General features: G+C 35.0%; 3 protein-coding genes across 7 annotated transcripts in view; 1 reads left to right on the top strand and 2 right to left on the bottom strand.

Moving 5' to 3' along the window:
• Positions 1-85, bottom strand: part of LOC144972639 (uncharacterized) — a 16,641-nt gene extending 16,556 nt beyond the window's left edge. Inside the window, exon 1 of the mRNA XM_078914107.1 lies at positions 1-85. This exon is cut by the window's left edge and continues 87 nt beyond it. The gene's annotated coding sequence lies outside the window, so the exon portion shown is untranslated.
• Positions 1-15,462, top strand: part of LOC144972638 (uncharacterized) — a 43,426-nt gene that overhangs the window by 6,267 nt on the left and 21,697 nt on the right. The window contains exons 2-3 of one of the 5 annotated variants that reach the window (XM_078914102.1): positions 7,461-7,535; positions 8,757-8,804. The exons of 2 other annotated variants lie outside the window; for them this stretch is intronic. The gene's annotated coding sequence lies outside the window, so the exon portion shown is untranslated. Of the gene's footprint in view, positions 1-7,460; positions 7,536-8,756; positions 8,805-10,024; positions 10,131-15,462 lie in introns of those variants that run through there. 2 more of the 5 variants (XM_078914101.1, XM_078914104.1) reach the window with 2 other exon arrangements.
• Positions 12,857-13,258, bottom strand: LOC144973901 (uncharacterized). The gene has a single exon (XM_078916786.1). It carries the CDS (start codon positions 13,256-13,258, stop codon positions 12,857-12,859), a length of 402 nt encoding a protein of 133 aa, XP_078772912.1.

Here is a 15,462-nt window from a genome sequence, read left to right as displayed (position 1 = left end):
CCATTGATTGTCAAAACACATCAGTGATCAGGACACGGAGAAGGACACATATATTGTTTCGTACAGCGATCGATATAACATAATGGCACACTCCTTGCAAACAGTTCCAATCAGCGTGCTGTCTAAGACGGGTTCCATATCAATAATTCAAAGAACTGAACAAGTGTGTATGAAAGGTGCCAGACAAAGCAAGAAAGAAAAATACAAGAAAAAGAAACATCCAAAAAAAAAAAAAAAATCTTATACCGGTGCCTGCTTCTTAATTTCTTAATTATATATTAATAATACATTGCCCAGCAACTTGCTCTGGTTTTGACACACTCTTTTTGACCAGTAAAAATCGCTCAAAATGGTTTGATTCTCTTTTCAACTCAAAAGCCTTTCCCCTCATCCATAATTCCATTCTTTGCTATATGTATTAAAAAAACAACAACAAAAAGTAACATTGTCAATGTTCAAAATGAATTTCAATAGCAAAGGCGGTATTCGACGTGTGACATGAATATGGTTTTAATGTGGTTCCTAAGGATTTTTGACCTTTTATACTTATTAATCTGTTTTTAAAAAAAAACATTTTTACGCGCTGTCAATGTAACATATTGTCTTTTGACTTGAAAGTTGGTCAAGGACTTCATATTGAATGGATAAGTGATTTTAACCCAATTGATACGTCAATACAGTTTCTATTTCTTGTTTAATACTTCGATAATTTTATTTTATTTATTCTTATGTTGGGTACTGTTATTTATATTGACTTTTCTTATTTTAGTTACCCTTAGCAAATACAAAAGGTTCACAAAACAACTTAAGTAAAAAAGAACACATCCTGTCTAATCTGTTATTTAATAAAAATATAATATTTTAAAATAATACATTAAAAGCGTTGTCGTAATTTTTGCTCCAATCTGCGCACATTGATGACTCGTCCTTTTTATTTTAGTTATAAAGCTTTAAGTCTTATATTGATAGATCAATATGATCCCAAACTTGTCAAAATGTCCGAGACTTCCTTAGGTTTCAAACTTATGACCGATCAGCAAGCGAGAGGTAATTTATATTTCTCGAGATATAAATCAAGGTTTTCTAGTTTAAAAAAATCATTTGTATTTTGTTGTAAGTGTGCAGTTGTACCTATTGTCGGAAACTGTTAGGTTTGAGGTTGTAAACAGATACATTTGAATAAAAGTCGTCCTTGTCCTTAAATAATGGAAGAGCAAATGGCATCGATGGGACTATTGTTGTAATAATGCCTGCTTTGGATTTGAAAAGATCATATTAACACAAATATACCGGGCCTGACACAGGCAAGAATATTACAAGGACAATGTCAATTACGTAGACGGCAATCGATTACAATGTGTCACTTGGGTCGAAGCCAGTCGATCAAAAGATTAATGAAAAGAGATCAAGAGAAACGGCGATTAGCACATGCACATACACGCAAGCACGTACACACACACACACACACACACACACACACACATATATATATATATATACAAGCACACACAATCACACACAAGAAAACAAACACACACACATGCATACACACAAAGGCTATCAAGTGGATTACGACATAATAAATGTGATCCACCAAAATGCATGCATATTGTTGCGGGAGAGATTAGTCAAGATCAGACAAAGATTTATTGATCTATGAACGGCTGCTTGGATGGGTAGTAAGTTGTCCAGTTAATCCGGAGTGAAATTGGGAGAGAGAGAGAGAGAGAGAGAGAGAGAGAGAGAGAGAGAGAGAGAGAGAGAGAGAGAGAGAGAGAGAGAGAGAGAAAAGAGGAATGTCTATGTTGTATTTCAAGTTTAATGGTATTATTTAATGTTATGTGGCTCGTTATTACTACTAAATGACAAATTGCCATTTACATGGACAAAAAGATCTATATTATTATAATTATAATCGTGATGATGATGATGATAATGATGATGATGATGATGATGATGATGATGATGATGATGATGATGCTGATTACGATAATAGTAATTATTATTATTTCTTCTTCTTCTTCTTCTTCTTCTTCTTCTTCTTCTTCTTCTTCTTCTTCTTCTTCTTCTTCTTCTTCTTCTTCTTCTTCTTCTTCTTCTTCTTCTTCTTCTTCTTCTTCTTCTTCTTCTTCTTCTTCTTCTTCTTCTTCTTCTTCTTCTTCTTCTTCTTCTTCTTCTTCTTCTTCTTCTTCTTCTTCTTCTTTTCTTTTTTCTTTATTATTATTATTATTATTACCATTACACATGATGATGATGATGATTGATTACGATTGTAATTATTATTATTTCTTCTTCTTCTTCTTCTTCTTCTTCTTTTCTTCTCTTCTTCTTCTTCTTCTTCTTCTTCTTCTTCTTCTTCTTCTTCTTCTTCTTCTTCTTCTTCTTCTTCTTCTTCTTCTTCTTCTTCTTCTTCTTTTTTCTTCTTCTTCTTCTTCTTCTTCTTCTTCTTCTTCTTCTTCTTTTCTTCTTCTTCTTCTTCTTCTTCTTCTTCTTTCTTCTTCTTCTTCTTCTTCTTCTTCTTCTTCTTCTTCTTCTTCTTCTTCTTCTTCTTCTTCTTCTTCTTCTTTTCTTCTTCTTCTTCTTCTTCTTCTTCTTCTTCTTCTTCTTCTTCTTCTTCTTCTTCTTATTATTATTATTACCATTACACATTATATATTATCAATTGACAAAATGCGCACAACTGCTAACAATGCCCGTTTCTTATCAGACCTCGCCAGGCAAATGAAAGACGTTTAATGATATTTTAAAAGAAGACATTTTTTTTTCATAACAAAACTATTCAGAGTGACGATGAGTTTGTCATTTGTCATAGTAGGCGAGAGTGATATTTATTAAAAGGTATGATATTTAAAAATTACCATATCTAAAGAAAAGACAAGCAATGATAATTTGAAATATTGATACATCATTTGCTAATAATAGATGGGAAACTTATAACGTCCATACCATCTGTCCTTGGAGAAACGTAACCTGTTTTTCACCTTTATCAGTGTAAAAACAGTGATACAGTTGCAATGATATTGTAGAAAATGCTGAGGACATTTTGCATGATCTGCTGGGTTAAATGTTTTTAGAATCCATTACCTTCCGAGGTGGCAGAAAAATCTAAACTAAAAATGAAATGAAATTTCCTCGATTCATTTTCTGGGCTGGCCTATCTTTAATGTCTAGCTTTTGAAAATAACAAACCGGAGATAATTTCCATATTGCCGACTGCCGAACACTGGTCTCCTGGGTTGAATGCAGTAACTTATTGGTTTGAAAGAATGATATTTTTTTCTGGCTAAAAATAAAAATGTTCTAAACGAAAAGGACACCAACTAGAAGTTTTCTAGTTGGAGATGTGGCATTTTGAACGAATCTTCAAAGGGCATGTTTCAGCCCAACAGACCTGAGTCTTTTACATGCATCAAGACACCACAAATAATACAATAAAAATAAAAGGGGGAGAAAATTCTAGTTAGAAAATCGTTTGAAGAATCAACTTGTCGCCATCTGAGATTGAATAGAGGTGGGAACGCTGTTACAATCACTCTTATAAATAAATTTTATCTGCGCCATTGTCTCGCTTTGTTTACTGTCAACAATCTTAAGCCTTAATTACGTGTAGAGGGTTTATATTCACACTGAACCATACATTAGCACGACTTTCACTATTGACACCAACATTAAGACACTGTAAAGGCTATTAGTATTAGCGTTTCTTTCTGCATTCCTGCGTATTTTAACCTAGTCTACTGGCGTAAAAAATCGAACATAAAAAAAATAAAAAAAATAAAGTTTGAAAAAGGACCAGTGATTGTGTCAGTCTGAATACAATGTCTGATCGTATGTGGGAACTTAAAATAATAATAATAATAATAATAATAATAATAATAATAATAATAATAATAATAATAATAATAATAATAATAATAATAATAATAATACTTTATTGCATCCCAAAAAGGAAATTTTTTGTACAGACGTGTTATAATTTACACAATAAGATAAAAATACAATGGAAATAGGATGTATATATAAAAAAAGGAGCAGCTCTATACCCAGAGCTGCGCTTTATAATATGAATAATTTCAACACTGTAAAATAGTTAAAACTGTCACTATAAATTGAAAATTGAAAAGATTGCAAAACAAATAAATTAATAAATTAATATTTATAATTTTAAAAAGTAAAAATGAGAAATAATTATATAAAATGATTATTGCTTGTTGTTATAAAGCCTAATACTGGACGGCAGAAAAGATTTTCGGTGTCTCTCTGTTTTCGTTGAAATAGAGAAAGGGCGACCACTTCTTTCTGACATAATAACTGATGGTCTTAGTGGATGATACTGGTCATTTAATATTTTAGTTATTTTATTTATACAAAATTTCTCGTATAAAAGATCTACATCGTCAACATCATTTATATAGCGTTTAATTGATTTTTTAATATTTGAATTTATTTTGTTCCTTTCCACTGCTAAGCAATTGCCTCCCCAAGCTGTTATACAAAATGACAAAACACTTTCAATTACTGCTCTATAAAATAATGTGCAGAGGGTTTTATCTATTCTAAACTGAGAGAGTTTTGATAAAAAATATGTACTCTGCACATCTTATGCCTAATTATTTTCAAGTGTTCATCCCACTTGAGCCTGTCATCAATCGTTACACCAAGGTATTTGTAGTGAGGAACTCGCTGGACGAATTGGTCCTTTAATTTTAACAGTTCTATCGGTTCCTTTACTCTCCTAAAGTCAATCACTAGCTCCTTTGTCTTGCTTATGTTAAGCTCTAGGTGGTGGGCATCACACCAAGACACAAATCTATCAATTTCTTGCCTATAAGCCACTTCGTTGCCATTTGTTATGAGGCCTTGAAGAGCGGTGTCATCTGCAAACTTTATTAAAGGTACACTCAGGTTTTGACTTCTACAGTCATTCGTGTATATTGTGAATAATACAGGGGACAATACACAACCTTGAGGAGCACCAGTATTTGTAGTTATACAGGAAGATTTGTTTTGTCCTAATTGAACATATTGTGCTCTCTCCGTAAGAAATTCGAGCACCCAAGCAATTATATACTTGTTTAAATTCAGACTAGTCAATTTTTGAACAACCAACTGAGGTTGCATTGTATTGAACGCTGAAGAAAAATCTGCAAAAAGCAATCTGCAATAGCTCCTAGCGTGATCTAGATGCCTGTAGATGTTGTTTGTAAACAGCAAAATGGCATCCTCTACGCCACGTCCTGATTTGTAAGCAAATTGATGACTATCACTCAATGGCATAAACTGATTCCTAATTTTAACAAGAACAAGTTTTTCTAAAGATTTCATGACTATTGAAGTCATTGCAACAGGTCTGAGATCGTTCATAGTTTCAAGTTTTTCTTTTTTTTGGAACAGGAATAATTTTGAAGTTTTCCAAATTTCAGGGATCGAAACGCATTGGAGGGACCAGTTAAAAATATGTGTATAAATGGGGGAAAGCTGATGGGCACATTCTTTTATTAATTTTCCTTTCAATCCATCCGGCCCAGCAGCCTTCCTCTCGTTTAGTTTCGAAAATACGAATCTCGTTTCCTCTTCACTGACCTCAATAGTCATTTCATCTTCCAAAGCCCTGTCTAATTTATGTCTTTCATTTTCAATATCAAATTTGTTTGCTGTGTCGAAACGTGAATAAAATTTATTTAAAGTTTCAATTTCGATATCTTCTGATATAATCGTGGGCTTTGGATTATAGTTAACAGCAGTTTTAAGCCCCCGCCACGTGTCCTTTATATCCCCCCAAAAAAAGAATTTTTCAATTTTATTTTTGTACTTGTCTCTACAACTAGATATTACCCTCTTTATCTCTTTTTGTTTCCACTAGTAAAGAGAGTTTTCTTTTGGTTCAATAAAAGTTTTAGATCTTTTGTTATCCAAGGCTTGTTGTTAGGATAATATTTTATTTCTTTTTTACAAGACACTAGCTGTTCACAGAATTTTAAATACTCACTCACACAGTCATTCAGCTCATCCACACTATCACATGATTCGATAAAAACATTCCAGTCAGTGCATTCAAAACAACCACGCAAATCTTCACACACACCTCCGTTCCAGATCTGTACACTTTTCTTTACTGGTTTTTCACGTTTAAAAACAGGGCGGTAGGTGGGGAGTAGCAAGAGCATGCAGTGGTCAGATAAACCTAATGGGGCACGGGGTAAACATTTATAACTATTTTTAATATTACACAGGAATAAATCTAATGTTTTTTTGTCCCTTGTCTCGCAGTCCACGTATTGATGTAAAATCGTTACATTGGTTAAAATCGCCAGTGACCATCAATACGGCATCGGGTGACTTAATTTGAATGTCCTGTATTTCTTTCCTCAAAATATTTTTCGCTGTGGTGTTGTCTGATGATGGTGGAATGTAGACGTTGATGATGATGACATGAGTATATTCCCGGGGTAGATAATATGGTCGTGACGAAACAGTAATAAATTCAATATAATCGTCACAATACATTTTCTTTATCTGACAGTTATTGGGGTGGCACCATTTGTTGTTAATATATGTGCACACCCCACCCCCAGTTCGTTTATTTACATTTGTCCGATCTCCTCGAAATAGTGAATATTGTTCAATATCAAAACATGATGATGGTATGTGAGGAGATAGCCAAGTCTCTGTTAACGCTATTATGGAGGCTTGACGATAGTCACTATTAAAACGACACAGTGAAAACAGTTCATCAATTTTATTTTTCAGTGATCTTACATTACCTGTCACTACACAGGGTAAAAATGGACGAAAAGGCCGTCTGTTAAATTTTGTTTTTATTCCTCCTTTTCTCCCCCTCTTTCTTACTTTAATAAACGATGTGTCAATAGTAGGTGGTGGGGGTGACACGGGTTGGAGGGATCGGAGAGTCTCTGAAGTATAAGTTATCGATAGGGCAAAATCACAGGCTAAAACACCATTTATGCTTATAAATATACTAATAAATATAAAAATCAGGAACAATATATACTTAACATCCATTTTGAATAAAAATTAGGCGTAAATTCCGACGATTGAAAAATAAATGAATAAAAATATGTGTAGAAAATAGGTAAACATTCACAACACGTCTGTTGTCGCCGGAAGCTAGCGCCTGAGAGTAAGTTAATGTCAACTAATGGCTGTAAGAAAGTACGTTAAATTATTATGGGCGATCAGTAATGAAACTTTAGGTTAACGTATCTCAATTTTTTGAATGTCAAAAGGGGACAAACATTTCATTTCTCATACCTTGTGTCCTTGGCTTAAGGCACGCAAAACAAGTGTCTGATGCTTATGATTTTATTATCAACTTTTAAGTGAATTTGAAATCAATAATTTCTCATTCGACAAAGATCGGTACAGCTGTTTTTTTCTCATTAACAATGATCTATTACGGCTATCTCATATTCAAATCAATATTACATCTGTTTACATAGGCCTGTATCGTGTAAGACCATGAGGCTTATACCAAGCACGGGCACTACTTTGAACGCACGGATTTTCTTTTCCCGGTAATTATCATCTTATCGTTTGTTTAATTTCCAAATACGAATACCTTTTTGTTTAAATCGAGTGTTGTGCAATTGCTTATTTGTGTAAATGTTGCTGCTCGAAGCTCAAAGAAATATATAACAATAACAATGTGAAATTGAATGTAAGCTTCGATTTACTATTAGTAGTAGTATTAGTAGTAGTAGCAGTAGTAGTAGTAGTAGTAGTAGTAGTAGTAGTAGTAGTAGTAGTAGTAGTGGTAGTAGTCGTCGTCGTAGTAGTAGTCATAGTAGTAGTAGTAGTAGTAGTAGTAGTAGTAGTAGTAGTAGTAGTAGTAGTAGTAGTAGTAGTAGTAGTAGTTATCTCATTCGTCTGTAGTGTTTCATTCATCCTGTTTTGTTGATAAAGGTGAAACCCGAAACGTCCATTTTATCTGTTTTCGTATATTAAATTGAAGCTTACATTCAATCACACTTTTATTTCTTAGCTTCTTATTTATAAGGGTAACTTTAATGGACTAGCTCGATCTGAAACATCTTTACAGATATTTTACATGGAGTGTTTTAAACGTATTTAATTCACAACCCGTTTAGAAAACTTAAATGAAGATAAAATTAAGAATTTTAGATTGCATGGCAATTTTAAAATAATCTTTATCGTCAGCAATTTGTACAATCGGCAGTAGCTCCCTTCTTTTGAAACCATTGGAAAAAGCGAGCATTAGAAAAATGGACATCTACCACTATGTCATATCAGCAGTCAACATTCAAAGAGTCTGCAGGGAATTGTCTGAAGTTAATGAAGTTTAATTTCTGACATCGCACAGCTACGTACGCCGCATCGGCAAAGACACCGCATCTATCCGATCACTTCACCAGTGGAGAGTAAAAGCGCTGTACAAATAAATTATTATTATTATTATTATTATTATTATTATATTATTATTATTATTATTATTATTATTATTATTATTATTATTATTATCATTATCATTATTATTATTATTATTATTATTATTATTATTATTATTATTATTATTATTATTATTATTATTACTGACCTTCCTCGTTTTCAGTTGGTCAAGCGCTCTATAATGGTAATGATCGTGATTATGATGATGATGATGATGATGATATGATGATGATGATGATGATGATGATGATGATGATGATGATGATGATGTGTTTGACAAATGATAGAGAATTATTAAAATTTTGTTCTGTTACTGTTAAACATTTCAGTCTATTTCAGTAACAGTTTCCGGGACACGACGTTAACAGTTCCAACAGGTACCATTTCTTTTTACTCTGATCACACTCATCGTGTTTCCGTTTAAAATTTCTCAAATTTGTGTTCAAATGGCGTTTTTGTTAATTACAATTTATCTACTTAGATTGTAGAGCACCAAGAGCCTCATGATTGAGGATACCGTGCGCTCTATAATAGTCTATTATTATTATTGTTGTGATTGTTGAAAAGCAATAGCGACGAAAAATTAATGCCAAATAAAACTTTAAAGGAATGTGCATCCTTTACCATGTTTTACACAAGTTATTACGTTTTGTAATCCTCAAACATACTGTAAATTCCATCGTATATTATAAATGATAGATTGCACAGATTACGTCATACTTTCTAGGTTTGAAGAATTACTTGGTAATGGACAGTGGGGATGTTGTGAGAGTTCTAGATTTAAAAAAAAATTATTAAAGACATCTTTTACTGTAAGAAATAGAAATTTGGTACCATCTCTCTTGAGCATTGAGCATGGTGAAAGCAGAGAAATGCGCTATATAGATAATACTTTAAGTCCTGTTATAAATCCAAATTTTGATTATGTTCCCTTTTTCTATAATTAAATTTCTTTCTAAATATTACGAAAAATCTGATGAAGAAATTATAATCGTAATTCTGTTGGTCAAAGGACGACCAATGTTATCTATATTGTATCGTTATAGTTCACTTCGATACTACATAAAGCAAGATCGTCAACTACATATTGATAGGTCCAGCATTTGCGATTTGCGAACCATAAATAGCCCAAGGGTCTTTGGAAACATTTGGTTGCAATTGTCGGCTGACGGTTTTTGAAATCGACAAAAAACCCGAAAAAAACAAACAAAAACAAACAAAAATAAATAAATAAAAAATCCAATTTCCCTGTGTTGTTACAATTTAGACAATAGCGACATTAATTCTTTGAAACAAAGGACCAATTTTAACAGCAATTTACCTACCCTTGTGACGGCAGGCATCAAGTTAATAGGAGTCCCGTGAGAGTTTTTTTTTCCAAGATGAAGGTCATTTAAATCGATCGATATTTGTAGGATGAATTTTCTGGCCAAATTTTAAAATATTATGGGGTTTTCCAGGGCAGAGTTGGAATGAGCATTAAAATGTCAGGACTTAATGGGAGGTAATTTTGGCCACATTATCAACACATGCTCAAAACCTAATTGTTGCTTAAGTACCACGAGCACCAATTTCAGAGTTAAAAATGACCTTCCAAGCAACGGGCAACCATTTCAAATATAACAGGTCAGTGCGAAAACAAACCACGACAGACAACAGAAGGAATAGAGTATAGGAGTTTTACTAACATCTTACTCTTGGTGGTAAATAGAGAGTTTCGTATTAATTATTTATTTGTGTGTATAAATTGATTCCGATTCATAACAATAACATTAATTTAAAAACTCTATTTTCAACTCATTGATGTTGTAATCTACATGTGAAATAGACTAAAACTAAAAGGTTCGAAAACAAAAATAACAACAACAACAACAACAACAACAACAACAACAACAATTAGTACCACTATTACTACTACTGCTTTTTCTGTTACCTCTACTATTACTATTACTACTACAACAACAACAACAACAACAACAACAACTACTACTACTACTACTACTACTACTACTACTACTACTACTACTACTACTACTACTACTACTACTACTATTTCAACCACTACTACTACTACTACTACTACTACTACTACTACTACTACTACTGCTGCTGCTGCTACTACTACTACTACTACTACTACTACTACTACTACTACTACTACTACTACTACTAGTATTAGTTTCATTAATAGTTTCTTATGGTTACACCTCCAAGTGAACCGTTTCACTCCAGCCCAGGTATTTTTGTCCTCCTTGATGGACGGTATCATAGTCCCCTGGTACGGCTGTGGATGGGCAGTGCAGGACCAAGTGGTCCATATCTTGTTTGGCACCACCACATGCTGTGCACTTGGGCGAATCTCGGTAGCCCCAGCGGTACAGGTTTGTCGCTGTCCTGCCGTGTCGGGATCTGATCCTGTTTGCATGGACCCACTGCTTTCTTGTCAGCTCGTGGAATCCCGGCAGTGGTTGGATAGAGGGGTCGTTGATTATTGCGCTACCCTTTGGCGGGCAGTCAGTCCATTCCTTTCTCCAGGTCTCGGCGATATCGAAATCTTCTAATTTTGAGCCATAAAAAGGTTTCCTTGATTTGAGGCGTGAGGTTTTCGGTGCCATTTCCGTGACTTGTTTGAGCGGTGTCGTGTATGAGGTGTTGTCAAGGCGCTCGTGTTGTTTTTGTGTTGCTTCTTCTCTACGGAGGTGAGAGGGAGCAATGCCGCTTAAGGTTGGTAGCCATGCTATTGGTGTGGATTTTAGGGCTCCCGAGACGGTTCTCATAGTTTCATTAAGTAGAGTGTCAACTCTAGTACATGGGCACTGCGAGTCCAAACCGGGGCACAGTATTCAGCGACGCTATAGCATAGGGCTAGTGATGATGTTCTTAGGACTTTTGCAGGGGCTCCCCAGGATGTACCAGCGAGTTTCCGTATGATGTTGTTTCGTCGTTGTAGTTTATGTGCAGTGTTCTCCAGATGGTGTTTATAGGTCAGTGACCTATCCAGAATGACCCTAGGTATTTTGGGTTTGCATCATAGGGTAGAATGGTGTCATTTGTATTTACTTTAAGTTGGTCCTTTGATTTTGCATTGTTGAGGTGGAACATAGTTGACACTGTTTTTGTAGTGTTCATCTTCAGGAACCATGTTTTGAAATATTGGTGTAGAGTGTCTGAATCTTGACTAAGTACTGATTGTATTTCTTGTTTGTTTTTTTGACTTAAAGGCAATGGCTATGTCGTCTGCATATCCAAACTTCATGGATCTTGTTTCAGGAAGGTCGCTGATGTAGATGTTGAAGAGGCTCGGGGCGAGGACTGATCCCTGTGGGACGCCATTCCTAATCATCCTAGAGTTGCTTGTGTTATTACCTAGGCATACATAGAAGCTTCTTCTTCCGGCCATTTTGTTCAGCAATTTTAGTGTTTTTTCTACAGTCTATTATTTTTGTCAGTTTAAACATGAGGCCTATGTGCCAAACAGTATCATATGCAGCTGAGGGATCGATAAATACAGCCCCTGTCTTCATTTTCTCTTCAAATCCTGTTTCTATGTAGGATGTCAGTGCCAGCACCTGTTCTGTAGTATCTCTGTTTGGTCTGACGCCTGCTTGTTCTGGTGGGATGCTGTTGTCAAATTTAGGAGATAGTCTTGTGAGCATTATTCTCTCTAACAGTTTAAAAACGCAGCAGAGAAAGGATATTGGTCGGTAGCTGGCTGGATCTTCAGCTGGTTTGTTTGGTTTCAGGATGGCTAAGACCTTTGCTTGTTTCCAGTTAGATGGATAGTTGGTTCTTTCAATTATCTCAGAAAATGCAGACGAGAGCCAGTTGATAGTATTTGGCCCCCATTTCTTTATCATGTCCGGGTACACTCCGTCTACACCGGCTGCCTTTCCTGCTTTCATTTGTTTTATGGCAGTTTCTGTTTCAGCTGTCGATATTGGTAAGGCTGTTGTATATTTCTTGGTATTTATGTCTAATGTCACGTTCGAATTTATGATTTGGAGTGCGCGTGCTTCGTTGTTTTATTTGTTGCGCTATTTTTTTCCACGCTTATGGGTGGTTTGACTTTGGCTTATCTGGAATGAGTCTATTCAAAAGGTTCCAGGCATGTCTGCTTGATCTACCAAAGTCGAGGTTTTCTGTCATTTCCATCCATTTTTGTCTTCTTCCTTCTTCAAGTGAAATTAGTAGCTCATCAGCAACATTTTGGTCTTGAGTTTTTTCTATTTTCTAATAATTCTTGGCTTTTCTTAGACCAGCATGGGATATACCAAGTTCTATGGCCCCTTGGTATGTACAATTTTGAACTTTTTAGAATGAGTTTTGTAAACCTGTCGATGTTTTCCTGCTTTGCTGGAATTCTCCTACATATGTTTTCAATGTACGTAGTAAATTCATTCCATTTTGCCTTTTGGAAGTTCCATCTTGATTAAGGGAGGGATGCTGACATTGGTATTGTTATTCCAATTTTCACGAGGACAGGTCTGTGTTGGCTTTTTGGAAAGTTGTTAAGTACCTGTCTTTTTACTTCCAGGGGTCTATGGTTTCCGTCTCTAGTGACAAATACAAGGTCAGGGGTGTAATCTTTTTGCCATCTGGCTGAGGAGAAAGTCCCTTTTTCTAGTGGACTGTATTTGAGTTCGAGGTTGTTCTGATTTGTCCAAGATGAGATCGTTTCACCATTTTTATTGCTACTTCTGTATCCCCAATCTGTATGCTGGCTGTTGAAGTCACCTGTTATAATGGCTGGATGAGAAAGGGTTGGGAGTGGGGGTGTTGGCCAATCGGTGAGAGGTGGTTTGTATATGTTCATCAGAGTGGTATTTTCCATTTTGATTATAGTCGTTGTGACGAGAGATTTTCTTTCACTGCGTGATTTCTTTATCATTCGTCATCGTCTCTTTTAAAACCACTTCAAACCTAGTGGACGAGACATATAATTGATTAACTCCTCCAGTAAGATAAACAAAAACATGGACAGCCTTTCTCCAATAAAGCTCCAAATCTTTCTAACGGAAATTCTGGTCGTTAGGTGGGAAACATTTCCATTGTATAACGGAACACTCACTTTCAGCTTAAGGCTTATTTACCTGTTCAAATTGTCTGCCCATTGTATTCATGCCACCTGCTAATTACCTTTTCCAAACAAGTCGCCATCGTGCATATGCCCTGAGGTCTTGTCTCGTTCAAGAGTAGCTAAATTGCAATTACTGTCCTAGGCTCTCCGGTAATTCTCCGTTATTCTTTCTTACCAAAGCATCTGGATATCATTGGCTATCTAAAACAGGAAGATTCTTCTGATTGGCTATTTTCATTTCACAAAACAAAATTCATATCTGAATCTAATCACACACACGCTAAGAAGTCCAAGAGAAAAGAGCTATCTCTCCAATTTCAAACTTGTAAAAGTTTGTCTATCTCGGCTGGAGGTAAAATGAATTATTGGTTAACATTCAAAGTGGAACGAGATATTGCTGTGAATTCAATTTAATCTATCTATTATTAATATTATAGTTCGTGTATATATTTTAATTGTGCTATTCCATGGATGTTCGTAAGTTGGAATACCTGTACAAAACTATATCTATATGTATCTTATACTATAGTTAACATTTGCTTATGATCTATGCTATTATTTCATTTATATTCGATATGTATATTGCTTGAATGTCTGTAACCCTACCGCCAATCGCCGGCCACACATCATAACCTCAATTATAATTAATATAAATAAATAAAGAAATACCAGGGACACAACCCTGTTAAATTCTCATCATGTAAGATAGCTCGACTGTCAGTTGATGTGTAAAACATATACTAACTACCATTATCATGGAGTTACTGCATCTCCTTGCCTTTGTCGGCAAATAAAGGCTATTATGATGTGTCGCTCAGGACGATTCGGTGGCGAAAGACAAACTCGATTGGCTCTAAGACCTTGTTGTTTTAACTCTCAAATGAAGGTCCTGGTCCTGGCCATTTTCCTGGTCCTTTTCCGTGTCGTTGGAGCACCCAGTTGTGCCGAATCCCTGCATCCCAGTCCTTGAACAGCGGTAAACCCCTGATGTCAGCCTAACTACAACACACTGTTGTGATGTCCAGAAAACTCTGCAAAGCAGGCGCCAACCCTGGAACTAGCTGATACATTTGCCTCAGTCAAGCAAGCCGACGGGATAAAGATAAGCCAAACGGGCTTATACCATTTTCAAATGTATTTTCCACGACACAAGTGATTAAAAACTAACTTACTCGATCAATCATAAATGAATCGATTAATAAAACAATAGATAAATAAATAATAAATTAGATCAATTCAATTAGAGCTATTCTTCCTGATATTAAATAAATACTTATTCTTTCTACCTTTTCCTGTAACAATCTAATTAAAATTTATGTATAGAATTGTTATTATTGCATTGGGCGTTACTATTGTCTTGACTCACTTGTTATTAATACAATTAAGTTATAAGGGATCCTAAGGCAATTCTTGATCTCTCCTAGATTAAACCTGAGCCGTTTGTGATATAGATTGAGTGGTGCAGCTGGTAACGAGAGCCATAGCGCGCATACAAGTTCGAATCCAGACCATTGAGCTATCGGTTGGACTCGATCCCACAAAAATAACACGCAACCCGCCACAAAATGGGGGCTCCAGCGGGATATTATGAATCTTTAATAATATAAAATGTGAGTCATTAATTTAGATATAATATTTAAACACCCATTCTTTACTTCTGCTACTATCTCAATTTAACAATAGCATTCTATTACATTGGGGGCTCGTAAATATATCTACCTTAAATCAAACCAATCAATAAATCATTTGATTAATTAATTACAAATATCATAGGGAAGAAATCTTATTTATTATTGAAAAGTCACTGTGGTTACATTTGAAATTGGAACATGCCCATTTTTCTATATTTTCACTAATCTATAATTAGTTTACTAACACTGATTTATGATTATGATTATGACAACCATGTTATTTTAATTATGCATAATTAGGCAACGTAAATTTAAAGCAGTTTACAA

This window comes from Berghia stephanieae, chromosome 5 (assembly GCF_034508935.2).
Source record: "Berghia stephanieae isolate SIO BIC M18660-M18661 chromosome 5, UCSD_Bste_1.3, whole genome shotgun sequence".
NCBI classification, from domain to species: Eukaryota; Metazoa; Mollusca; class Gastropoda; order Nudibranchia; family Aeolidiidae; genus Berghia; species Berghia stephanieae.
This window is presented reverse-complemented; position numbering and strand designations above follow the sequence as displayed.

Coding starts and splice junctions, on each gene's coding strand:
- LOC144973901 (XM_078916786.1), bottom strand. CDS start 13,258: ATGGAAAATACCACTCTGATGAACATATACAAACCACCTCTCACCGAT.